This window comes from Myotis nattereri, assembly GCF_964212035.1.
Source record: "Myotis nattereri genome assembly, chromosome: 16".
NCBI classification, from domain to species: Eukaryota; Metazoa; Chordata; class Mammalia; order Chiroptera; family Vespertilionidae; genus Myotis; species Myotis nattereri.
This window is the reverse complement of record NC_138091.1, coordinates 48,626,817-48,652,503: the sequence shown is the minus strand read 5'-3', so window position 1 is coordinate 48,652,503 and position 25,687 is coordinate 48,626,817. Positions and strand designations below refer to the sequence as shown.

Sequence of the window (25,687 nt, the reverse complement as noted above, 5' to 3'; positions counted from 1 at the left end):
CACCTGCCTCATCCCCACCTACCTGGCCAGCTAGCTCCTGCTTTTTCTTCTTGCCTCCCTTTACATGTCTCTTCCTCCAGGAAGTCCTCCCTGACCTCCCCACCAGTGCCTACCGAGTCCCCTCTGCTTCCCCTCCTCCCTGGTGACACTGCTTATGATTGTTCACCTGCTTGCTCACTTGGGTTCACACACTGGCCCCTGGGAAGTAGCAGCTAAAGGCAGGGGCTCAGACATCAGGCAGTCTGGGGTCCGGCCCTGCTCTGACACTGGTCGGCCACGCACCCCTGGGCAAGTTCCTCCCCTCTCTGTGTTCCACTCTCACATTGTAATATGGTGTAATTATAGTGTGACCTCAGAGGGTTGTTATGAGGGTTTTAAAAGACTTTGTGTGTAAACACCAGTGCCTATGCACACAGAAATTGCTCAGTAAACATTAGCTAGTATTTATTTAACAAATAAGGCTGGGACATAGAGAATATTTAATAAACTGCTACTGACGTTATTATAGTTAACAATAACTTGCTTAATGCTTACTATGTGCCAGGCACTATTCTCCGCATGTTACAAATATTAACTCATTTTACAGAGAAGGAAACTGAGGCACAGAGAAGTGAATTAACCTGCCCAGTGGTGTACAGCTAGTAAGGGGTGGAGCCAGGATGCAAACCCAGGCAGTGTGGCTCCAGCATCCATGAAATGAATGAATGGATATGCCTTCCTTCTTGAGGGGGAAGGCACGGGCTTCATCTACAAAAGACACTCAGCTGCCACCCTGGCCTCTTTCAGGTCCTGCACGCTCCTGGTTGGCAAGTGACACCTCTGGGACCTAAGTGAGGCTGGTGAGAAGCCGGAGCTGCTCCGCCGGGTCGCTGCCCCCGCCATGTCGCAGGTGATGCCCAGTCCCCTGCTGGCCGGAGGCCACGCTGTCCTCTTGCCTCCCTGTGAGGAACCCAGGAGGGTCCTGCACCCAGCACCCAGCCCCAACCTGCCGCCCCAGTATCCTTACTACACCACGGAAGGCTGGGGAGCCCAGGCCCTGATGGCCTCCACGCCCTGCAAGGAGCCCCCCAACAGGCTCCAGCAGGCCCCCCAGGCTGGAGCCAAAGCCAGCTGCCTCCTGCGGTCCCCTGGTGAGCAGCCCTCAGGGGCCCTGGAGGACTCCTACATTGGCTTCTCACTGGAGAGCCTCAACCAGATGATTCTGGAACTGGACCCCACCTTCCAGCTGCTCCCCACAGGGTCCGGTGGCCCCTGGGCAGAGCCCACCCAGAGCACTACCTCGCAGAGAAAGAAAGAAGAGCCTGAAGCCTTGGGTAAGGACCAGGGGCCCGGTGCCAGGAGGGGGACTTGGGGACCAGACCTCGTGAAGAAGGAACTTTCTGTAGACTCAGAGGAGCAGGAGGCCATGTCCTGGGGGGAGATGACATGCAGCCTTAGCGACCTACTGAACTTCTCTGTTTTCTCTGCCACACAAAAGGGGACAATACAAGTGTCCCTCACTCTCCACCTCCTTTTGGCTCCTGAGTTTGGAAAGTGATGGACACCTGTTTTGTGGGATTTCCAGAGAATGTAAATAAGCTAATAATATTTTTTTCTACAACTCCATGCATTATAGATAGGAGCGCGATGAATGTGGGGTCCCTGCACCTTGCTACTCCGTGGTGTCTCTCCTTGGGTCCTAACCTGGGCCCCTTACATGTTTTGTAGGATTTCTATGTGAACCCCTGTCCCTGTTCAGGGGAGCATTACTCTGGGGAGGCCCAGGCTGGAAGGAGTAGGGTTGGAGAGACACCGATTTCAGCCTAGTTAGGGTGGTAACCCCGTTGTGTTTAAGCAGTACGGTGCTGGTAAATGTTTAACAGCCGGCTTCCTGGTGGGGTGGGGGAGAGCCCTGCTATGAAGCAGGTACCAATTTCCACGGTGTAAGTTCTCCCACTCCCAGTTTCAGGCTGCCAACGTGTTGTCACTGACGGTGGCATTAGAAAGAGATACACAGTAGCAAACCACTGTATACTATTGACACCGGACCAACACAACAGATGTGAATAACCTCAAGGGTATGGATAATAGTAAAAAAGAGTGAAATCACTGGGATGTGATGAATTTTGAGTATTTATCACTCCTGTTTTTAATGTAAGTTATTTCATTGTAACTTTATGTACTTACTCTATCCAGGCACTGTTCTGAGCATTTGATAGTAGAACCTTTAATGCTCCCAATTGACCCCCGGGGGATGACCGTTTTAGCCCCATTTTACAGATGAGAAAATCGAGGCTGATAGACTTGAGTAAGGAGCCAATCTAGCCTCGTCACTGGGGCTGGGCAAACCTTACACAAGCTGTTTACTTCCCTTCTTCGTGTCTCAGATTCCTCATCTGTAAAATATAAATGAGCTCTTACCTCAAAGGGTGTTGCAGGGATTAAAAGAAATAACACTGGTTGGGTATTTATCGCAAATCCCGGTACACTGTGAGTCATTATAAATGGTGGTTGCTTCATTAAACACCAGGGTTGCGTTTAGCACCAGCCCCAGGACAGGTTCCGGCTCTGGGGTGAAAGTGAGCCCAGCACCCAGGTCCTCTGGCGCCCGGGATCCTGACCTGCCTCTGTTCCTCCCACCGAGCATTGCCTGCCAGGCCTGTTAAAAGCACTGCCTCCAGCCCTCAGGAGTCTACCTGCTTCCAAAGGCCAGTTCTGGGCATGCCCCTGCAGGGAAGGTGGTTTGGGCCCAATTACGATTGGCAGGAGCAAGCCCTGGGCTTCCATGTTCATGCCCCAGGGCAGGGGTTCCACACACACAAGGCCAGTGGGGGTGAGACAAGTCTCTGGGGAGCAGCCACATGCATGTGGGTGCGGGTGTTGACAGCCAGGCTCTTCCTCCGTGGGTGATGGGCAGGGAGTAGTCTGTATTCTCAGATGCCCTGGGCACGACCTGCCATTCTGAGCAGTGGTGCAGCATCCTAAAGGAGCTGCCTAGCTCTGTCCCAGCCCCTTCTGATGGCATTTTTCTTTTTAAATCCTCTCCTCCAACCTGCACTTGGATACCTGCAATGTCTGGGAACTCACTACCTCCTGATTCGGCCCAACCTGTTCAGCTCCCTGTTAGAAGGTTCCGCTGTGCGATCACTGCTGAGCTGCACTTCCTCCTGCATCTTGACCTCCCAAATCCTTCCACTCAGACCACCACTACTGGGGACAGAACCAGCTCCCCACCCCACCCCACCTCTGGCCCAGGGCAGTGTAACTAATTCTGGGCACCAGGGGGAGTTTCATCCAGCCCCCTGGATGCCATGAAGAGGGTTCCCTTTCCTCTGCACACATCCTTCCAGCTTTTGGGGTATTGAAGGGAAGACATTCTAAAATTGCGGTGCCAGCAGACGTTCCCTGTTCCTCTTTCCTAATTTGGCAAAATTGAAAATTAAACATTGGGCCTGGCCGGCATGGCTCATTGGTTGAGCATCAACCTATGAAGCAGGAGGTCACGGTTCAATTTACAGTGAGGGCACATGCCCGGGTTGTGGGCTGGATCCCCAGGGTGGGGTGTGCAGGAGGCAGCCAATCAATGATTCTCTCTCATCATTGATGTTTCTCTCTCTCTCTCTCTCCCTTCCTCACTGAAAAAATAAAAATATGTTTAAAAAATTGAAATTAAACATGGGTGATCCTATGTTGATCCCTCCTCTAAATACAGGCTGGGGCAAAAGTAGGGTTACAGTTGTGAGTATGTGAAACACAGTTTACTCTTATATTATTATTTATTAACTAGAGGCCTGATGCACGAAATTCATGCAAAGGGCTCAGCCCTCGCAGCCCTGGCTTCGTCCGGAAGGTCATCCGGACAGTCATTCTGCTGTTTGGTCTAATTAGCATGTTAGCTCTTTATTATATAGAATTATTGTATTGTTTTGCATATGAACAACTATAAACCTACATTTGTTCACCCTGTGTATACAGAAAGGTGTTGGTAAAGCATGATCCCAGCATCTACACTGCAAAGGAAAGAGTGATAGCCTCATTTTACAGCTGAGAACACTACGGGGAAGCAATGGCCCACGGTCACACTGCTAGTGATGGTATAGGTCAGGCCTAAAAGCCCAGGCTTCTGGGCTTCAAGGTCATGTCCTTGCCTTTCTCTCTTCCTTGGAGCTAGTTTCCTACCCTCCAGGGCTGCATAGAATAAATCCCTTTGGAGGCACTGCAGGCCCTCTTCTGAGGCCCCATCTCCCCAGTGCCCCAAACCTCCCCCAGCTCCCCTACCCCAGCCTCCTGCTTACCTTCCTTCAGGCTTACCCTGCGGGGAGAGAGGATGTGGCTCCTAGAAGCCGCCACCATATTCCTTTCTTTATCCTCTCTGCCACCCCTCCCCATCTTTGGAACAGGCCCCCATATTTCATTTTCCAGCAATTTCTGCCAAACAAGGCTGTTTGCCAATCTCAAGTGAAAAGTGTCTAATAATTGTCTCTCCTCTCCCCACCCACGTGACCCCACCCACCCACCCACCCAGCCAGCGCTGGTGCCTGGATCCACTGAGCACTGCTCAGACTTGCCCCATGGGCTGTAAACAGTGACTGCACCAGGTGATGGGTGGGGGCAGCCACCTCCCCTAGCCACATCCACCTCGGGGCAGCAGCAGGAGGTGACTCAGGCTCCAGGACTCCTCCTGCACTCTCCCTGCTGCTTGCTCCTCTCGCCAGCAAGGCCTTTCCCAAGTGTTTGGGGGACCCAGTAAGGAAGGGGCCCACAGCTTCCCCAGACCAACAGGCCCTCCCCAAAGCAGCCAAGTACCTTCTCACAGGGCAAGGCCTTGGGAAAGGGTCCCAAGTAACCCCTCCTCCCGGAAAAGGCCCCCAATCAGAGCAAAGGAGCAGGAGGGAGGGTTCCTCTATTCCCTGGCTGTGTGGCATTGGATAACTCACTTAACCTTTCTGAACCTTGATTTCTCATCTGTTATATCGAATTGATAATATTTCCCACTGCAATAGAGTTATCGTGAGGGCTGAATAAACTAATACAGGTAACAGTGCTGGCACAAAGCACTTAATAAATACCCAACTTTACTAAAAATTGTGCCATAAATGTTAGTTCCACTCCCACCTTTCTCTGAGCCTCCGTTTCCTCCTCTTTAAAAGCAGCATCTTCTGACACTGGGCATAACGGCTGTAGTGAAGCTTGAAAGGATTATGGGTGTAAACACTATGAAGTCCTATAAAAATACAAGTTGCGCTTGCCAACCTTCCAGAAGAATCCACCCCATTCCAAGACCTCATTTCTTTCAGAGCCCACAGTACATTGTGCCAGAAAGTCTCCTATTGCCCTCCACAGAGGGACCCACACCTTAGCCAGAGAGTACGAGCCATCTGCCCCCAAAAGCAGGCCGGGAGAAGCTGTTCCCAGGAGCCCACCCTGGGCCAGACTCCAGACTCCATTCATCCCTGTGTTTTATCCTCACCACAACCAGGGGAGGCTGGTTTTAGATGCCCACTTCGCAGATGAGGAAACTGAGGTTCCACATGGTTAGGAAAGTTACCCGATGCCTCTTGGCGGGAACGTGGCAAAGCCAGGACTCACACCCAGGTTTGCCTGATGACAAAGCCAGGCCTGTGCCTCCACCCCTGGAACAGCAAGTCCAGGTCAGCCTGCCAGCCCCTCATCTGATGCAACCCTGCACCCCAACCCTGTCCCAAGCAGGCTCAGACAGAGGCAGTAACGGTGAGCAGAGCCAGCAGCCCTGCCCCAGAGCGGGCTGGGGCAGGCCGGGACTCCACAGTCACAGCCCGCGAGGCGCGCGAGGTGCGTGTGCCAGAACCCAAGTGGGTGGGAGGCTGGAAAACGGGCGTTGAGGGTGCAGTTCCCGCTGACTCTGTCCCAGTTTCCAACCTGGGAAGGCAGGGGCAGGACAGCCCTCCAGAAACAAGTGGCTGGGGAACCCCCACCTTCCACCACCCTTGCTGGGTGTCCATCCTCACCTTGGGGAGAACCACAGGGCACCCTACTTCAGGGAGGAACATGGTCTGAGGACAAGAGTCCTGGGCGCCCCCACTAGGGCATGGAGAGAGCTTTGCAGTGAGTCAGCAGCCTGGGCCCGGTGTGATCACCAATCACTGTGCACCAGCTCCCAGCGTGGCCCGGCTGTGGAGCTCCCCGGCTCAGCAATGCCGCAAGCCCTGCCCTCAGCGAGCTCCTGCTCCAAAGCAAAGTCCCCAAACTCTAAGGTGGACCCAGACCCTGGGGTTCTTGCTAAAACTGCAGATCCAGGTCCAGTAGGCCTGGGCTGGAGCCTGAGGTTCTGTTCATCAGACCTGCTCCTGGCAGGAGGGCAGGGGGGCGGGGGGGCATGGGGGGGTGCTGCTGGCCAGGAACACAGTGATGATGCTCCATGCACGCTGGCATCACCTGGGGAACCAAACAAACAACCTGAGGCCTGAGCCCACCCGGAAGATGCTGGTCCCATCGGTTCAGGGTGGAGCCTGGGCATTATGACTTTAAATGCTCACTGGGTGTCCCTAGGGTGCAACCGAGCCTTCGCTGTAGGGACAGACATAGAAACAGCTTTACACACCCTGAGCAAGAGAGGCATCAGACGACGTGACTGGCACACTCTGGTAAGCGGGCATTTCAGCCTAGAGTGTGGGGCATACACAAAGGGCTTCCTATGTGTCCGTTTTAAAGGGCTTACTATGTGCCAGGCGCAGTGCTGGGCCCCCTATGTTCATCTCCTTTCCTCCTCCCTGTACCACCAAGAGGCTTGGCATAGCCACCCCATTTTCCAGATGTGGAGACTGAGCCTCTCTAGGCGAAGGCGTTGGCCACGCTCTCTCAGAGGGTAAGCGGCAGAGCCACATCTGAAACCCAGGTCTGTCTGACTCGGAGGCCTGCTTATTCGACTGCATCTCCCCACCCAGGGGAAGATGTCACAAAGAGGGTGACGTTGGCACTGGGCCCTGAAGGTGGAGCCAGATGCTAATTCTGCGTCCAATGAGCTCCTCCTCTCTGCCCCTGTTTCCTCGTCGACATAAAAGAGGGGGGACCATTGGTCTTCAGGACCCTCCCAGCATTCCCGTCCTGTGAGTCCAAGCTCCCGGGTTTCACCAACGCTCTGCTTCTCTCCCCAAAGATATAAAGTACATCGAGGTGACCTCCGCCAGATCAAGGTGCCACGATGGCCCCCAGCGCTGCTCCAGCCCATCTGTCACCCCGCCTTTCGGCTCCCCACGCAATGGTGGCCTCCTCCTTTCCAGAGACATCCCCCGAGAGACTCGAAGCAGCAGTGAAAGCCTCATCTTCTCTGGGAACCAAGGCATTGGGCACCAGCGCCCTCCTCCCCCGCCTGGGGCTCTGTCCTCTCATCCCCCACCCTCTCCCAGCATCTCCATCCCTTGCACGAGGAACAAGGCCTCAGGCCCCCATGGCTTTGGTTCCCCCCTGATGGCTTCTCCAGGCCTGGAGAAGGGCCTGGGAGGCCCAGCCACACTTGGAGGCAACGGAGTCTCTATGGTGTCAGCCCACCCAGCGACGGATGTCAGCTACGTATTTGGAAGGTAGGCCACTCTCTCTATGACTTCTGATGTTGCCTCCACAACACACACACGCACGCACGCACACACGCGCACACACACACGCACACACACGCATCATAGAGAGATAGCCTGCTCTGTCAGCAAAAATCTGGGCATGCACCAAAAGTAAAAGTAGCTGTTCTCTTTGGTGCCATCACCGCCCAGTTCTCTGCAGGCCCCACAGCAGAGCTGCACACACACCCATCCTGCCCAGGACCTCTGCCCCCCACACCGATTCCAAAGCCACTGTGCCAAGGCAGTCCCTGGCAAGGAGACTGGAATCCCACAGCCATGCCCACTGGCACCAGCCTCTGAGCGCAGGGAGAGGTCTGGCTGGAGGCAGAGCTGGCCTCCTCCCCTTCTCCAGCTAAGGAATTCCCTCTGCATGAGCGTGGACGTGGTCCGATCCGGGGCCAGCCTGTGTGCAGGGATCTCGGGGACGATGGGGTGATGGAGAGGCTGGTGTGACAGCTCAGTCAGACCTGCCTCGCTGGGAAAGCAGAGGGAACCCATCCAGGCCACATGTCCTGTGAAGGGTCAGCTGACTTGGCTGCTTTAATTGACCGAAGACCGCAGTGCAGGGACATTTCTGTATCTTTCAGCACCCCTTGGGGATCGGGTAGGCATGCCTTTTGCTCTGGGCTATAGGGAGTGGAGTCTGTAGTATAGGGTGTCCCAAAATTCACGCAAGAAGTAATTTTGATAGAAAACACAGGTTTATAATTAAAAATTATAAATTTTAGTTGATTCATAAAGTATACAGTATAGGATTATGTATGGAATAGGACATCAGGTAAACGGCCTCCATGGCTTTGCTGGCACATACGCAAAGCCGTGGTCTTCATTGGTCTTCATTGTCCCTGCTCCTGGGCCATAATTGGTACTTGGTAATGCTTATCAAATTGAAGGGATTGAAATCAAAGGGCAACAGATATTAGAATGTGATTCAATAAACCAAGTAAAATTAGGCTTTTATTTTTTGTTGTTGTTGTTGTTAATGCTCACGCAAAATTCAAATCTTGCGTGAATTTTGGGACACCCTATATTTTATTTGACCAAAGCCATAGACACCCAGGTCACTAAATGACAGGGCCCAGCTCCAGCCCCTGAGTGTCCACCTCACCACCCTAACACGCTGCCCATCTGGTGCTCTCTCCCCCTGCAGCAGCCAGTCCCTCCTCCACTCCAGCATCTCCAGCCCACAGTCATCTTCTAGGTCCTTGGAAAGCCCAGCCAGCTCTTCCTCCAGTCTCCACAGCCTTGGCCCAGGGTCCCTGTGCACGAGAGCCAGTGACAACCAGGTGCCCAACAGTACCACCCCAAGCAGGGGCCAGCCCAGAGCAGCCTGTTCCCCGCCACTGGACAAGGAGCATGCCAGCAGCTGCCCCCCATCCATCGCCAACTCCATGGTGGACATACCCATCGTGCTGATCAACGGCTGCCCAGAACCAGGGTCTTCCCCACCCCAGCGGACCCCAGGACCCCAGGACTTTGTGAGACCTGGGGCTGCTCCTGCCAGCAACCCTTGTCCAGCCACCAGGAGCCACAGCCAGACCCTGCCAGATGCCTCTCCCACCACATCCCCACATGGTACGTAGTAAGCCAATCCCTCAAGCACTGTAAGGTTTGGGGGGGGGGGCGGGGAGCGCGGGGGGCAGACAAGCACCCGTGGTCTCTGCACTAGCCAGTCAGCACATTGACTGAGTACCTACTGTGTGCCAGCACTGTGCCAGGTGGTGGGGACATAGGGATGAAAACAGTCTAGATAGAAAGAGAGGCCGAAATCAAGGATAACTGTAGAGTAGGTCACAGTGATGGCGAACCGTTTGAGCTCGGCGTGTCAGCATTTTGAAAAACCCTAACTTAACTCTGGTGCCGTGTCACAGATAGACATTTTTTGATATTTGCAACCATAGTAAAAAAAGACTTATATTTTCGATATTTATTTTATATATTTAAATGCCATTTAACAAAGAAAAATCAACCAAAAAAATGAGTTCGCATGTCATAGGTTCGCCATCACTGGAGTAGGATAAACACGGGGGTAAAGAAATGTTCTAAGTCTTATGGGGCCACAGAGGGGAGGAGTGATCCCTTTCGTCTGGGGAGCTGGGAAGGCTCCGCAGAGGAAGTGACATCTTCGCTGGATCTGGAAAGCAGAACACAAGCCCGTGGCCAGAGCAGGAGAGGAAGGGGGTCCCCTGCAGAGGGAACAGAGTTCGCAGTCGGGAAGTGTGGAGCACATGGCACGTTGAGGAAATGACTGGGATTTGGGGTGCAGGGTGGGGCCCTTGAGAGTAATTTGGGGCCAGATTGCAACAGGCCTTGAACACCAAGCTTAAGAGCAGATTTTTTTTTAATAAATATATTTTTACTGATTTCAGAGTGGAAGGGAGAAGGAGAGAGACATAGAAACATCAATGATGAGAGAGAATCATTGATCAGCTGCCTCCTGCACGCCCCACATTGAGGACTGAGCCTGAAACCCGGGCATGTGCCCTGACTGGGAATTGAACCATGACCTCCTGGGTCATAGGTCAATGCTCAACTACTGAGCCACGCTGGCCAGGCCTAAAGAGTAGATTTTACCCTGTAGGCTACGGGAGACCATCGGAGGGTCTCGAACAGGAGAGTTGATGGGGTCAAAAGGTCATGTTGGCAGCTGCATGGCAGATGAATTATGGGCCTGGCCTGGGCAGGGAGAGCAGTTTCTATTTGGTTCTGTTTGGACTTTTATGATGATGTGATCCAGACAAGTCGAAACGGAGCCTGAAGCAGGGCGGGGCAGGGGTGGAGGAGAGGGGACAGAGCCAGGAGACCCTCCGGATAGGGAAGCAGCAGGCTCCATGACTAACTCGTGAGAGAGAGAGGGAGAGTCAGTCAGTCGTAACGCTGACGTTGGTGGGTGACGAGCAGAGCAGATCGCGGGGGGGACAGGGTAACGGAGACAATGCATTCTGTTCAGACAGCGAAAACCACAAACCCGCAAACACCCTACTTCCCGGAGTCTGTGACTGCAGGCATCCAAGAGAGCAAAACCAACCAGAACCCAAAGCAGTAAACACAGGCTGAGCCTTAGCACCCCGGGGGCTCCTCTCCCGTGAACAGAGCCCCCTGCCAAGCCCCAGGGACACTGTCCCTCCTCGCTCAGCCATCACCCTCCCAGGGCTTGCTTCTCAGCCCTCCCTCTGCCACAGGATGGGTGTCAAGGTGACTCCTGGCAGGAGGGGCCGGGGCTGGGGTGGGGAATGCTGACTCGTGGGCTGCTCAGTCCCACTCATGAAGCCATGTCAATGCAAGCAAATTACACGACACATATGCCCTTGAATCTGCTCTGACCATTTTCCTAAGACAAATCATTTGCAGATTTTAGTACAGTTTTTGTGAGTTACGCTCAACTGGCCACAACACACATTTTCAAGATGTTGAAATTAAGAACCACGGCTCTCTGCCCTCGGGACCCAGAAAATGGGCATTTTGGCATCTCACAGAGCACATGTACTCAGTGTGGTGAGAGTCCCATCCGGGTTTGGTGATGCCCCAGGATATCACTAATTAAACCCTGGGATCTTATCAGATTCTGCAATATATTCTCACAACAAAATCCATTGTAACTTCATAGGCTACTGGAGCATAAAAGAACCTCGAGGGTTTTTTTTGTTTGTTTGTTTTGGGGTGTTTTTTTAATATATTTATTTCAGAGAGGAAGGAACAGGGAGAGAGAAACATCAATGATGAGAGAGAATCATTGATCAGTTGTCTTTTGCACGCCCCGCACTGGGGATCGACCCCGCAACCTGGGCATGTGCCCTGACCAGGAATTGAACCGTAACCTCCTAGTTCATAGGTCGCCGCTCAACCACTGAGCCACGCCGGCCAGGCCTCAGAGGTTTTGTGGTTCACTCAGTCCCCTCTGGGCTTTAGGAGCGAAACCCTTGTCCCAAATCAGAGTCAGGAATCCATCTCCTGGCTTCTGAGCACACGCTCGTGCCCAGATCTGCTGTTTTCCTTTCCTTCACCTTTTCTTTCATTTTCTTTCCCAAACTGAATCTACCCCTAAGCAAGTTATAGGGCTAGGAAGGGAGAAGACAGTGTGAAGTCAAACAAATGATGCATCTCAGATTCACCTGTTAATCCCTTACTTCAGTCCCCAGCAGGCAACACTAGATGTGAGAAACTATTGCTCATTAAATTGAGATTTTTATCTATTTGCCTTTGATACCAAGGATACAAGGGAAGACTCCTAAATCCTAGATGTGCCAAGCCCTGAAATTCTTCTGTTGGATTTTGGCTCGTTAGGTAGTTGGAGATACAATGGGGTTGGGGTAGGAGAGGGTGGGTTGAATGGGGCCAATGGGCAGGGGATGGAGGAGGGTCTCTCAGCTCCCCTCTGTCCAGCCTACAGGGTTCCCCTTCTCTGTTCGTCTCCAGGTCCCGCCAGGGACATGCAGCCCACCATGAAGTTTGTGATGGACACCTCTAAGTACTGGTTTAAGCCAAGCATCACCCGAGAGCAAGGTAAAGGAAAAACAGTGTTTCAGGGGACGAGGCTCGGGAATCAGGTCAGGGCCCTGGGTTGGGGCAGAGGAGGGGATGGCCCGTGGCAGGTCCAGGGAAGGGCCACGTCCTGCAGACCTCATGCAGCAGCAATGGCGGAAGTTAGACAATAGAAGGGACTTCCTGGGAACAAAAGGTGATCCTGTCACATCTGCTGTCTGATGACCCTCTGGGCCAGGGGACGGGGGCTGTGAGCGTGGGGCGGGAACTGTCTCTGACCCAAGGATTGTTCCAGCAATCGAGCTGCTGAGGAAGGAGGAGCCGGGGGCTTTCGTTGTGAGGGATAGTTCTTCATTCCGAGGCTCCTTCGGCCTTGCCTTGAAGGTGCAGGAGGCCCCCACACCTGCCCAGAACCGATCAGGTAGGCACCAGTCTCTGTCTTCACTCAAGGCCTCTCTGAGGCCAGGGGGTGTGGTGGGTTCTAGTCCCAGCTCAGCTGCTAGCTTGCCGGGTGTCCTTGGGCCAGGCCTACAGTGACTCCTGGGGGAGGGTCCGCCTCGGTCCTCCCAGCTGTCCTCCAGCGCCCCAGGCTCTGGGAGCGGCTCCTTTCACAGCAACCTGAGCTGCCTCCGCCGCCCCATCATCTCATGGTGGGAAGAGGAGGAGGAAGACCCAGGCCCTCTCCCGGCTGCTCTCTTCTGGGAGCCCACCTCCTCCCAGACCGGATTTATCACGAGGGGAACTAATGTAAAACGTGTGTGACAGCTTATGGCCTACTTTCCCGGGGTCTCACACGCGCAGCACACATCAGTGGGCATCCACCCGCCCCAGGCACCGTGGAAGGCACCAGGGTACCGCCCTGGGGAAGGAGATCACAAACAGGTCATTACAGTGTGAGGTTCCTGGGTGGCAGCCCCTCCCTAAACCCCAGGATGGCAGCCCTGGCCCTCGGGGAGTCTCCAGTCTGATGGGGGAGCAAACCGATGAGGTAACTGAGGCACCAAGAGTTAGTGGGTGACCCCCCCCCCTCCCCAGAACAAGTAAGTGAGAGAGTGAAAAACCAAGGATGAAAACCCAACCGGGACTTCTTTACATAAGGGTGTCTCTCCGACTACATAAGGGTGTGCCCCCCGGGGTGGTGTTGGTTATCAAGGAAGCCTTGCCCAGGAGCCAGAGAGAGGTGGCCAGCAGGCGAGGTGGGTTCTAGTCCCAGCAGGGGCCATTGCTCAGCCTCCCAGGCTGGCTGGGCTCGGGCAGGGACCATCTGGTGGAGAATAATGGGGCCTGGGAGGGAGTGCGGATGGGGAGAGAGGACCCAGGCTGAAGAGATTTGACCTAAACAGTCATGGAAAACCATCCCTGGGAGCTCTTCAGACCTAGAGAAAGGTCTGCTGAAGGGACCAGTACTGGATGCGGGAGCCTCTGAGCAGAAGGGCTGGCACCTCCTTTGCGGGAGGGGAGGCCTCAGAGAGGGGCTTCCCAGAGGCAGGAGGACGGGCAGTTAACCTGGGATGGACCCGGAGGAGGCGGGTCAGGAGGGCTACCACTGGGCTCTGGGTCTCTCACCCACCTGCACGCTCTCTTCTCTCTTTGTCCAGGAGAGGACAGCAGTGACCTTATCCGCCACTTCCTCATCGAGTCTTCCGCCAAAGGGGTGCATCTCAAAGGAGCAGACGAGGAGCCCTACTTTGGTGAGCCCGCAGGCCCCTGGGTGGGACCGGCCGTCCTGGGCTGGGAGGGGGGTGGGAGAGGGCTCACGCAGGGCCGCCTGTTTCCTCGCAGGGAGCCTCTCTGCCTTTGTGTGCCAGCACTCCATCATGCCCCTGGCCCTGCCCTGCAAACTCACCATCCCGCAAAAAGGTGGGTCTGGGCCCCACGGAGGCGACATCAGGGCACCGGGGCTGCTGGTTCTCACTAGAAAGGCTCCTAGCAGCTCATCTCTCCTTACACGTGGATGATGCTAGTGTCACAGTTAACGGCGGCGCGTGCTCCGCGGCCCGTCAGCATCTCCGCTTCCTAGCTGTGAGAATGTTTCTCTCTCTGAGCCTGTTTTCTCATCTGTGAAATGGGGACAGCCATCATCATACCTACCTATCGGACTGGTGTGAGGATAAAACGAGAGCATTCAGGGCAGGCTCTTAGCACGATGCCTGGCACCGAGTGGATGTTTGAGAGATAGCAGCTTTCGTTGAGAGGATGAAAGGAGCACTCATCCCCCGGTTTGGGGAGGTTTGGGGTTTTTTCTTCCAGGTCTAACATTTACTGAGCACTCCCTCATTCACCCACAGCTCACTGTGGGTAGATGCTGCTGTTACTCCCCTTTCGCAGATAAGAAAAGCCGGGTGGTGGGCGTTAGTTAAGTAACTCACTCAAAGGCACAGAGGCAGACCTCACGCCCAGATCAGGAAGCCTCCTCCAGAGTTCAGAGCCCAGCTGCACCCCCGATGGAGCAGGCCATCTCCTCTCGGGTGTGCAGGGGGAGCAGCAAGGGGGCTTCTGGGAGAGGAAGCAAGAATGGGGGAGTTGCCCTAACCGGTTTGGCTCAGTGGACAGAGCGGACTCAAGGGTCCCGGGTTCGATTCCGGTCAAGGGCATGTACCTTGGTTGTGGGAACATACCCAGTAGGGAGTGTGCAGGAGGCAGTTGATCCATGTTTCTCTCTCATTAATGTTTCTAACTCTCTGTTCCTCTCCTTTCCTCTCTGTAAAAAATCAATAAAGTATATTTTTAAAAAAAAAAAGAAGAAAGAATGAGGGAGCCTCTGGTGGAGTGAGGGCGACATTCTCCCTACTTTCAGCAAAGAAAGGCCTGGGGTTGGTGTGGACCGGAAAGAAGTGAGGGGGCGGGGGGGGGGGGGGGGTGTCACTGCAGCTGTCCAGGGAGGAGGGAGGAGTGAGGAGTGAGGAGTGAGGAGTGAGGAGGGGAAGCAGGATCAAAGGGCTTGCAAGCTGGGCGCTGGCTGGGGAGCCCAAAGTGCCCCCCCCCCTTGCCTGATTACGGTAATCACACCTGGTTTCTCCTCCAGTCACTTCCTGGAGGCGTGGGTGGGGGTGGAGATGTTCAAAGGGATTGTGAGGCCTGTTCTTCTGAGAGGGGTCCATTCACCCCACCCCCGGCCCCTCGGGGCCTGTTCCTTTACTTTGGCTCAGAATTGGGAGGCGGAGAGGGAGCCTCAGACCCCGCTACAGACAGCAGGGCCTCCGGCCTGAAGAGATCTGCGAGATCTGCGGGTGAGTGGTGTGTGGGAGGCTCCAGGCTTGGCTGTACCCCCAGAGGGCGCCTCCCAGCCCTGCACGCACGCACACGCATGTCCACACGTGTTTCCCATCACAGCTGTATTTCTTCATCTTTAACAAGGTGCCACATTCCTTCCCCTCTCTGTAAACCAGGAGATCAGAGGCTGCAGGGAGTGGGCCAAGGGGAAGAGGGGCCCGAGAGCAGGGGGTTGGCGAGGTTTACACCCCATCCTCCACACTCTTGGCACATGCAGACGTTCTGGGGTTTCTACAGTGCTGCTCTGGAGGCTGTCCTGTGTCTGCCATCCTCTGTGGGGTCCTGGGGTTTCCATAGGGGAAGGTCCCCCCTCCTCACATCCAGAGGCCAATCACAGATCAGCACTGGTCTGAGTGACAGCTCCGACTCTGTGACCCTGAGCACAATGGTCCCCTCCCCATTCTTGCCTTCTCTCAACAATGAACCAGGGCTCCAAGGGCGGGTGGAGGTGGAAGCAGCACCAGCCACAGGCCAGGACAGAAGGAAGGTTTGCCTGGACATCCCTACACCCAGGCAACATTCCCTCCCTTACCCACTCCCCAACCTGGAAGGCCGGGGGCCAGGGCGATGCTAAGCAACAAATGATCCCAGCGTCCTCCGGGGTTGGCCACAAATCACAATCACCCACACAGTCTCTGTCCATCTGCCTGGTGACTCAAAGAGGAGACCTCCTGGATTTCTGAAGAAGAAAGGCCACCCTGTCCCCTGGCTCTGGGCAGAGGAAGGACCAGGGCCTGGGTGACCTCGCCCATCCCATGGATCCTGGCAGACCCCCAGAGCAATATCTGCATCCCACAGGCTGCCATGTTCTGTACCTGAGCTCTGTGAGTGTGGAGACCCTGACTGGAGCCCTGGCTGTGCAGAAGGCCATCTCAACCATCTTGGAGAGGGACGTCCTCCCCACGCCCACTGTGGTCCACTTCAAAGTCACGGAGCAGGGCATCACCCTGACCGATGTCCAGAGGAAGTAAGGGACTTCCCTTCCCCTGGGGTGGCAGGGCGGGGCTGGGCAGGGTGAGCTGGAGGGGGTGGCCAAGGTGGTTATGGATCAGTGAGGAAGGCAGAGTTCAGTGTCCGGGACGCGGCGGGGTCCATGACATGCTGAGTGACTCCAGGCAAGCCCTCTGCCTTCATTGAGCCTCCCTCCCATGACCTCCTGCCACCAAAGTGTCCTTTCACTGTGACTGATGCAGATGGACTCAACCAGCATTCATGGGTCATTGACTAAGTCTGTCCCCACGGATAGAACATCCGCCAGCCGCTCTGGCTGACCACTGGGACTCAGTGGGATGCGGTGCTGCCTTCCCTGGGCGCAGGGATTTACAGTCTAGAGCAGGAGCCTGGTCCTGGGCTGGAGAAACAAAGATGACCAAGACATAATTCCTATCCTCAGACATAGTGGGTGGGGAGCAGAAAGGGCTAGAACACCCTGGGATGGGCTCTTACCAGTTCCCCTTCTCTCCTGCCTTCTCCCAGGGTGTTTTTCCGGCGCCATTACCCCCTCAGCACCCTCCGCTTCTGTGGCATGGACCCCGAGCAACGCAAGTAAGTTCAAGGTTGGACCAAATGGAGAAGGCTGTACAGGGCCGAGGTGACGGTGAAGCTTCTGTCTGGCTCTAGATTGGGATCCCAGACAGAGCCTGTGAACCTCAGGGGCCAGGAGCAACAGGAGGAGGGGAAGGCGGGGTACGGTGGGGGTGGGGACACAGCTGGCCATCCTCCCCCTGCTAGCTGGAGTCCATGGCATGGAGCAAAGCCTCAGTCCATCCGCATTCCTCACTACTGTCCGCATTCCCTCCTACAGGTGGCAGAAGTACTGCAAGCCCTCCTGGTAAGGCCTTCCTGTCTGCTCAGTCAGTCTCCCTGAGGCAGGGCCCCCAACCCGACATGGGGAGGGAATTAGAGAAGGAGGGAGGCCCCACCTTCCCTTAAGAGCCCATGGTTTTGATGAGGGCAGCACAGGCCCTGGCCCTCAGGGAGTCTCCAGTCTGATGGGGGAGGCACGGCTCTGACTTAGGGGACCCTTAATCTGTAGGGAGGCTCCTGTCTGGTGGCCAAAACATGTCCTTGCTCTCCCCACTCTAATGGGGAATACACAGGTCCTCTCTGTGCCCAGGGGGCCCAATTTCAAAATGATGAAAACCCAGATCTTGAACACAGGGATCTCCCAGTCTGGCCGGGGAGACCCATACACCCCTTCCCAGAGAGCTCCCATTGTAGGAGGTGCCGGGGCCACTTGGCTAGGGAAGGAACAGGGTGGAGTACTGTGGGCTGAGTTTCCCCCTCCCCACCTGGTGCCTCTCTGGGGCCCCCTCCTCACTCAGGCTGTCCTCTCCCATCAGGATCTTTGGGTTTGTGGCCAAGAGCCAGACCAACTCACAGGAGAATGTATGCCACCTCTTCGCGGAGTATGACACGGTCCAGCCAGCCTCACAGGTCATCAGCCTGGTGGGTGCCCTGCTGCAGGACACAGAAAGGATGTAGGGGGGCTCTCCCTGCACGTACTCCCAGATATCCAAAGGGAATTGCTCGGAAATCCCCTTCACCCCCTGAACAAGTGGCCGTAGCCCCACTGATAGACCGATGCATTGAACTGAAGGAGAATGATACTACATTGAAACCCAGTATGACCTTCATCAGTGACCTTCATCCAGCCCCCCCCCACCCCCCCCGTCTCAGTTTCCTCATCCATGAAAGGAGGCCAGTAGACAGGGTCAGCTGTTCTTCTCAGACTCTGGGGGGATCCGAACAAGCTCCCTGTGATTCTGAAGCACACCCTCACCTGAGGACCCCCACAGGAAAACAACCTCTGAGGACACCTGACTCCATCACAGCCTGGACACTACCCACACAGCAGCCTGAGTTAGAGACCTGGCCCCTGTTTCATGGCAAACAGCAGGTGCTGGGTCGGACCAAGGGGCCCTGGCCAGGGCTGGGCTGGGAACAGATGGATGCAATGATTCCGGGCCAAAGGAGCGATGGACTGACTCTCTTTCCCTCCATAGCTGTTCCTTTCCCCATTTCCCTAAAGGCTTGTTGGGCAGCTGTTCCCAGGATTCTCTAGGCCAAGTAGCCATGGCTGTTAGAGCAGCTTAGCAAGAACTTGCCCCTGTGGGCAGAGCTGACACAGCCCTCCTCGCATCCTTGATGTCTAATCCCCTCTATTGCATTCTGGTAAGCAAGTGTCCTCTCACTGGTGTCACAGCTGCCCTAGTGTTGCTTGTGTAACCCACACCTGTCGTGGACACGGCGAGATCCCTGCTCTCCAGGGCAGACACAAGGGTCAGCTCTCTCTAGTTCTGCCTCAGCTCCCCTCTTTCCGAGTCCCCTGCCACACACACACACATGCACGCACGCACGCACGCACGCGGGCGCCCTCTATAGTGGTGTAGCATCAACTAGGCCTACAGCCACAAAGAGGCAGCAGAGCGTCAGGAATGCAAACAGGCAGCCACTCCAAGAGCGTTGGAGAAACTGAGCAGTCTTTCCCACCCCAATCCCAACCCCCCTCCCACCAAATTCTCCAGAAGCTGGGATGGCTTTTCTAGCAGGCCTGGGGTTCTAAGGAAACCACGCCATGAGGATGGAAAGGGAGGCTCGGAGAAGCCTGCTTTTGCTCCATGAGGAACAAGTACCTGCCTCCTCCCAGCTGTGGACCTTGCCAGCGCATCATTATCTTTGGCCAAAGTTGGGCCTGAGGGATTATGATTTCAACCCAAGAAACCAAACTGGACTGAAGCGGCCCTGGGCTGGCGGAACCAGCTGAGACCAGCCCACCCAGCCTGTGGTCAGGCACTGCCCCACCCCTGGAGACTGCAGGAGACAAGGTTCTCAAGGTCACAGTGCTCAAGTTCTCAAGGTCAAAACCTGGGGGCTGGAAGAGAGCCCTCCATATACCCATGGGTGCCTGTGTAGCTCCCAGCACTAAAAATAAAGTGTCTGTTTTTGCATAACAGTTGGTTCTGAGGCATTCAGACTGTTCCCCCAGAGATGGAGACCTGAACAGAGAAGGGAGCCTGAGTTGGCAGGTGGTAGCTGTGTTTTAGAGAAGACCACCTGTGCCACACTCCCTCCCACACCCCTGACCACAGCGGTACAGTCTCCACTGGCATCCACTTCATAAACCATCACTCATCATGTCCAACACATCTGTTCTTCATGACCCCTTCCTGTCACTCCACCAAGAAGACAGAGTTGGGATTTCCCCTGTGTCCCGGGGCAGGAAGGGTAGAAACAGGGAAGATAGACTTTACCCATTTGGAAAGAATGAGGGCAATGTTACCAAGTAGACAACATTCCAGTTGGGTCTTTAAGGATGAAGAGGAGTTTAGCATGCAAAGAAGGGGAGAAATCAACTTCTGTTGGGGGGTGGGGGGGGGAGTCCTGTGTACTAAGTACTATGTGAGACACATCATGTATGTTTAATTCCATTTTACAGATTAGAAAACAGATTCCTAGGGTTAGCTTGCCCACATTCACCTAGCTAGGAAATGGTAGAGAAAGAGGATCCCAGAGCTGTGCCCACTCTACTGTCTCAGCATTCTCTGACAAGCAGGTAGATGAACTTGTGTGTGAAGCACACGGGTATGAAAGGGTATCACATTTAGTGGAGCTAAAGTACATGGTACCCAAAGGAGTGGGTGAAAGGAATCAGAAGAAAGAGGCAGGAGCTGCCTCATCAAGAGCCCCTGATTGGAAGATGGCGGCATAGGTAAATGCCTGTACTGGCCACCCCCACAACCACATCAAAACTACAACTAAAATACAGAACAACCATCATCTAGAACAGCGGTCGGCAAACTGCGGCTCATGAGCCACATGCGGCTCTTTGGCCCCTTGAGTGTGGCTCTTCCACAAAATACCACATGCGGGCGTGCATGTACAGTGCGATCGAAACTTCGTGGCCCATGCACAGAAGTCGGTATTTTGTGGAAGAGCCACACACTCAAGGGGCCAGAGAGCCACATGTGGCTCGCAAGCGCAGTTTGCCAACCACTGATCTAGAACCACTGGAAAGCTGGCTGAATGGAAATCCTACAAATAGAGAAGTAAAGAAAGCACACTGAGGCTGGTAGGAGACTCAGAGGCACTGAACAGGCTCTCCCTGCGGAAGCCGCCCAGGGGAGCAAGGGGTCCCAGCCCCACACCAGATTCCCAGTCCAGGGTCCCAGAGCTGGGAAAAGAAGTCCCTATGGACAGTAAGAACTATGAGCTGTAAAAACCAGTGCAGATTGGGGCTCAGTGACACAGAGGCTGCTGGAGACCCAGCTATTTCTCTTAGAAGGCCGGCACCATGAACTGAATTTACAAGGTCATGCTTCCTCTGAGCTCCAGCACCAGGGCGAGGCTCTAGGGAACACAGACACATATGAGGAGGAACTGGATTGTCTGGCATCAGGGCAGGAATTCCAGGATAGCTTTCTCCCAAACAGAGGTGCTCACAGGGATCATTGTTCCTATCCTGGGATCTCCCCGGCTGCAGGGCTGACTGGCAGCCATTTCTGTTTGCTCCACCCTGGTGATTCCCTAAGACCTCACCTCATCCAATTTACAACCCCCACCAAAGTTGCATGCAGCAGCTTTTGCATATGAATGGCCTTTTCTTGCTCAGGGTAAAATCTCTCAGACAAGCTGCAGCTGGATCAGGGAATCCCAAACCTATCAATAAAAGACCCAAGACCTGGCACCAGCACCAGCCTGCCTTGCTTCATAGCTGGGCCTCATCTGGGCACTTCCAAACCCGATACAAAAAGGAGGAATCTTCAGATCTCTCTGTAGCTCCCACTCGGTAGCCCCAGGCAGTGGCTGACATTGCACCTTCCTGGAGACCCAAGAGCCAGTGTACCCAGTGGTCAGTATCAAACCATACCAGATTACAGCTCTACACATCCATAAGCGGCACACTCAAGAGGCAGACTCAGTGAGCACCAACAGGGTGTCTCCTGTGCAGCAGCTCTCCCACTGTAGCCACAGCTGGTCCTCACAGCCAATTGGCCTGGGGGTCAGTTTCTCCCAGTGACACCAACAGCAATCAAGTCTCAACTACAACAAGACTGTGCTCACAGCCCACAAAGGGGTGGACCTAGAGCTCCCAGATAAGGTGACTAGGGAGGCTGAGCCACTGGGCCCAATAGAACACCTACTACACAAGGCCACTCTACCAACTTAAGGAGACATAGCAGTTCTATCCAATACACAGAAACAAACACAAGGAAGCAGTCAAAATGCGGAGACAAAGAAACATGTCACAAATGAAAGAAATGGAAGAAAGCAAACTACTGGATAAAGAGTTCAAAACAACAGTTATAAGGTTACTCAAGAATCTTCTAGAAACCTCCAAAAAAATGGAAAAGGACCAGTTAGAAAGTAAGCATACACTGACTAAAATAAAGAATATACAGGAATTCAACAGTAGAGAATCAAATCAATGATTTGAAATATGAGAAAGCAAAAAAACACACAACCAGAAGAGCAAAAAGAAAAGATAATCCAAAAATATGAAGAATAGTGGAAGGAACCTCTGGGACAACTTCAAGCATACCAACATCTGCATTATGGGGTGTCAGAAGAAGAGACAGAGCAAGATATTGAAAACCTATTTGAAGAAATCATGACAGAAAACTTCCCCTACCTGGTGAAAGAAATAAACTTACAAGTCCAAGAAGCACAGAGAGTCCCAACCAAGAGAAACCCAAAAAGGACCACACCAAGACCCACCATAATTAAAATGCCAAGGGCTAAAGACGAAAAGAGAATCTTAAAAGGAGCAAAAGAAATGCAGTTAGTTACCTACAAGGGAATGCCCATACAACTGTCAGCTGATTTCTCAACAGAAATTATGCAGGCCAGAAGGGAGTGACAAGAAATATTCAAAGTGATGAACAGCAAGGACCAATAACCAAGATTACTCTACCCATTTCCCCTGGTATTAGTCTAATCAGGCTATCATAACAAAATGCCATTGACTGGGTGGCTTAAACAACAGATATTTGTTTTCTGGGTTCTGGTGAGAGCTCTCTTCTTGGCTTATAGAAGGCCACCTTCTCACTGTTCACACAGCATTTCCTCAGTGTGTGTCCTGGAGAGAGATCTCTCCCTTCTTCTTATAAAGTCACCAATCCTATCAGATTAGGAACCCATATTAGGACCTAGGTTACCCTTAATTACCTCTTAAAGTCCTATCTCCAAATACAGTCACACTGTGGGTTAGGGCTTCAACATGTGAATCTGGGGGACACAGTTCAATCCATAGCACCCCTACTCCTTCCCCAGCCATGTTCCCACCCTGACAGTCCCAGTGCAGACCAGGCTTGGCCCTCAACCCACAGCAAAGCAGACCTTCTTCCTGACTCTGGGCCCTTGGAGCCAGCCAGGAATTGTACTATAACTCTGTTTTGTGGAAGGCAGCTCAGCCTTTACCCCTCTCCAGCCGGATCTTGCCAAGGAGGGCAAGTGGAGCTTGGCTTGGAACAGGCCTCTGGGAAAAGGAGACAAGCCAGGAGGAGGGAACCAGATGGGGAGGAGAAGGGAGAGTGTCACTCACTTGCTCATTCATTCATTCACCAACTATGTGCTGAGCTCCCAGATGAACAGTGGATGAGGCACCCCAGGGTTGACCAGGAGGTGGAGGAGAGCCTGAATGTGCCCCAGGAGAGATGCTCTGTCCTCCACAGCATCAGATTTGACACCGGGTGAACAATGAGGCGGGACATATCCCTAGTTCAGCTCACTCCCACTCGTGCATGTACTTGTGCACACACGCACCCACGCACGCACATGCACACCTCCCATCTTCTGCAGCAAGAGTGAGAAGCCTTTATAGTCAGCCAGATCTGGAAGCAGGAACCTGTGCCATTGACCAGCTGCCTGATTTAAGGGCAAGTCACTCCTCTGGACATTGAGCCTCCATTTTCCCCAATTGCAATACCCACCCCATAAAATTATGGTCATGGGCCCTGGCCAGGTAGCTCAGTTGGTTAGAGTATTGTCCCAATACTCCAAGGTTGTGGGTTTGATGCCCAGTCACGGCACATACAAAAATCAACCAATGGATGCATAAATAATTGGAACAACAACTCAATGTCTCTTTGTCTCTGTCTCTCAAATTAATAAATTAAAAATAAAATAAATTAAGGTTATGGGAAGCCTAAACACACACTGGACATGAATGCACTTTGGGGCCTACATAGTACAAATGTTTGCTATGAAAAGAAAGCACTGCTATCTTTCACTAAGCACCTAAGGCAATGCCAAGTACCATGCCCCTGGAACGGGGGCTCTGGGAGAAAAGCGACTCACCTCGTTCACCGCTGACTCCCCTGAAACAGTGCCTGGCACACATCAGGCCTCCTCCTACAGCAAGTGTTTGTGAGGAGCTTTGCCATATGTTATCTCATTGAATCTTGACAGCACGACCTAAGTACTATTATTTATCCTCATCTGATGGCCATGGGACTGTGGGTTAGGTAATTAAGTCAATGTCCCAGTTTCCAACCATAGTAAGTGGTGAAGTGAGATTTGAAACCAAGCAATCTGGACCCAGACCCATGGTGGGGATGATAAGAATGATGACATTTGGAGCTTATGAAACCAGGGGTTTAGTCCCCTGCCTCCGCCATATGCACCAGGATAGGGTCCCCTGCCCTCCCTTTTGGTGTTTCTGCCAAACCCCTCTTCTCCCCTCAGGGATCAGGTTCCCCGGCCCACCCTGGTGCCCACCTCAGGCTGCTCAGGATGCTGACAAAATCACCGCACACACACCCCTTCTGCCTGGAAGGTGGCACATCTTCCTTGGTCATCTTCCACCTAGAATCTTCCACCAGGACCTCCTTCCTTCCTCCCAAACGATAGCCCTTATTACTTAGTTTCCCCTTTCTGGTGCCGAAAGAATCCTGTTCCACTTGGCTGCCCCACTGGGAGATCGTACAAAAAGAGCCCCACTGAGCTCGAATCTGCTTCTACCACCAGCTTGTTTATGCCTTCAAGCAAGCAAGTCACAAACTCATGTAGGCCTCAGTTCCCCATCTGTGTAATGGGTGAACCCTGGTCTTCCCGGAAGTGACCTTTCCCGGCTTTTAGGCTACAGCCATTTCCCTCTCTCTCTCCATCCCACTCCCACCCGCCACCCTCCTTTCCCCCACCCACCCCCCACATACACACCCGCTCCAGCCAAAATACTGCCCTGCTCTCCCCAAAGCTTCTTGTGTGGTCTCTCCTCCCACCCACCTCCCACCCCAGAAATTCAGGCCCTGCCTCCTGGCAGCCTCTGCTCTTCCCCCACTCTGGACCTTCCCTCTACTTTGGCTTGTGCTGACTCTCTCTTCCTCTGCCAGTGCCCCGAGTCCCCCACAGGCCACCAGAGTCCCCCCCCCCCCCGCCCCAAGGCCACCATCTGCAAATAGCACAACTGGAAGCTGCCCCCCTGTTTGCAGGGCTATCTCCCCTCATTAGAGCCCCAAGAACCTCCGCTGCAGGGGTTTACAGGCCATTTGAGTGTTAAAGGCAACCTCCCCACACCCAAAAGAAAAAGTTTCAAAAGCTTTTAAGGTCCACTTACATGTAAACCCTTCTGGGCCTGTTGCCTGGGACTTGGGACTCACCCACCCCTAAATTCGAAGAAATCTCTTCTGGGGAAGGGTTTTGTTTTTACCACAGCCGCTCCCTCGTCCAGGGCTTTTGGAAGTGGGGGTGGTCACAGGTCCTGGGAGCACAGTTCGGGCTGGCCTGGCCTGACCCTTCAGGCCGCGATCAGGCCAGGGGTCACCGAGCAGTCACATGTCACTTTGAATGAGAAGCCTTGAACTGAGGCTGAGAAATGAAGTTGGGAAACAGCTCAGCCAAAAGCAATTGGGCTTTTTTTTCTTCTTTCGTGGGGGAGTGAGGGAGAGCGGGGCGGGGGAGGGGGGCCTCTATTGTCCAACTAACCTTCCACGATGCTGGAAAATTGAATTTATTTCCTGAGCAGTCTGATCCAATTTCCCCTGGGTGGGAGTGAGGTTGGGCTCCCCCCGCTGCTGCTCCAACTAGAAGCTTCTGGCTCTACTCAGAGATTGGACCCTGAGCCCTGGCCCAGCCAGGCAGCACCCCACCCCCAATCCGATCCTCCCTCAGGAAGCCCCCCCCCCCCCCCCGCCCCACTCCTGCATGTGGGGGAAACTTTCTCAGGAGCTTCAAGTTTCCTCGTCCTTCTCACTCAGCACCCAGCTGTCTTGGCCTGTCTCCCACACACTCCAGCTTTCCCTGTGTGCCCCTCTGAGTCCCCGGGGCTCCCCCCTCTGCCTCTACCCTCTGGGGCTCCAGGGCAAGCCGAGAGAGAGAAGTACAGCTGTAAAGCATTTGTGCTGGCCGCCAGGCTGGCGGGG

General features: G+C 54.0%; 1 protein-coding gene and 1 long non-coding RNA gene across 2 annotated transcripts in view; one reads left to right on the top strand and one right to left on the bottom strand.

Annotated features, from left to right (window-relative positions):
- The window catches only part of LOC308532528, a 53,295-nt gene that overhangs the window by 23,321 nt on the left and 4,287 nt on the right, over positions 1–25,687 (bottom strand). The window lies entirely within an intron of this gene.
- TNS4 (tensin 4) lies at positions 881–19,271 on the top strand (the record flags this gene model as incomplete). The annotated part of the gene is made up of 12 exons (XM_081110054.1): positions 881–1,313; positions 7,115–7,538; positions 8,722–9,146; positions 11,988–12,074; positions 12,349–12,474; positions 13,652–13,744; positions 13,836–13,913; positions 15,203–15,283; positions 16,125–16,293; positions 16,803–16,871; positions 17,131–17,157; positions 17,669–19,271. The coding sequence occupies 12 exons, from the start codon at positions 881–883 to the stop codon at positions 17,808–17,810; spliced, it is 2,154 nt and encodes a 717-aa protein (XP_080966180.1). The 3' UTR covers positions 17,811–19,271.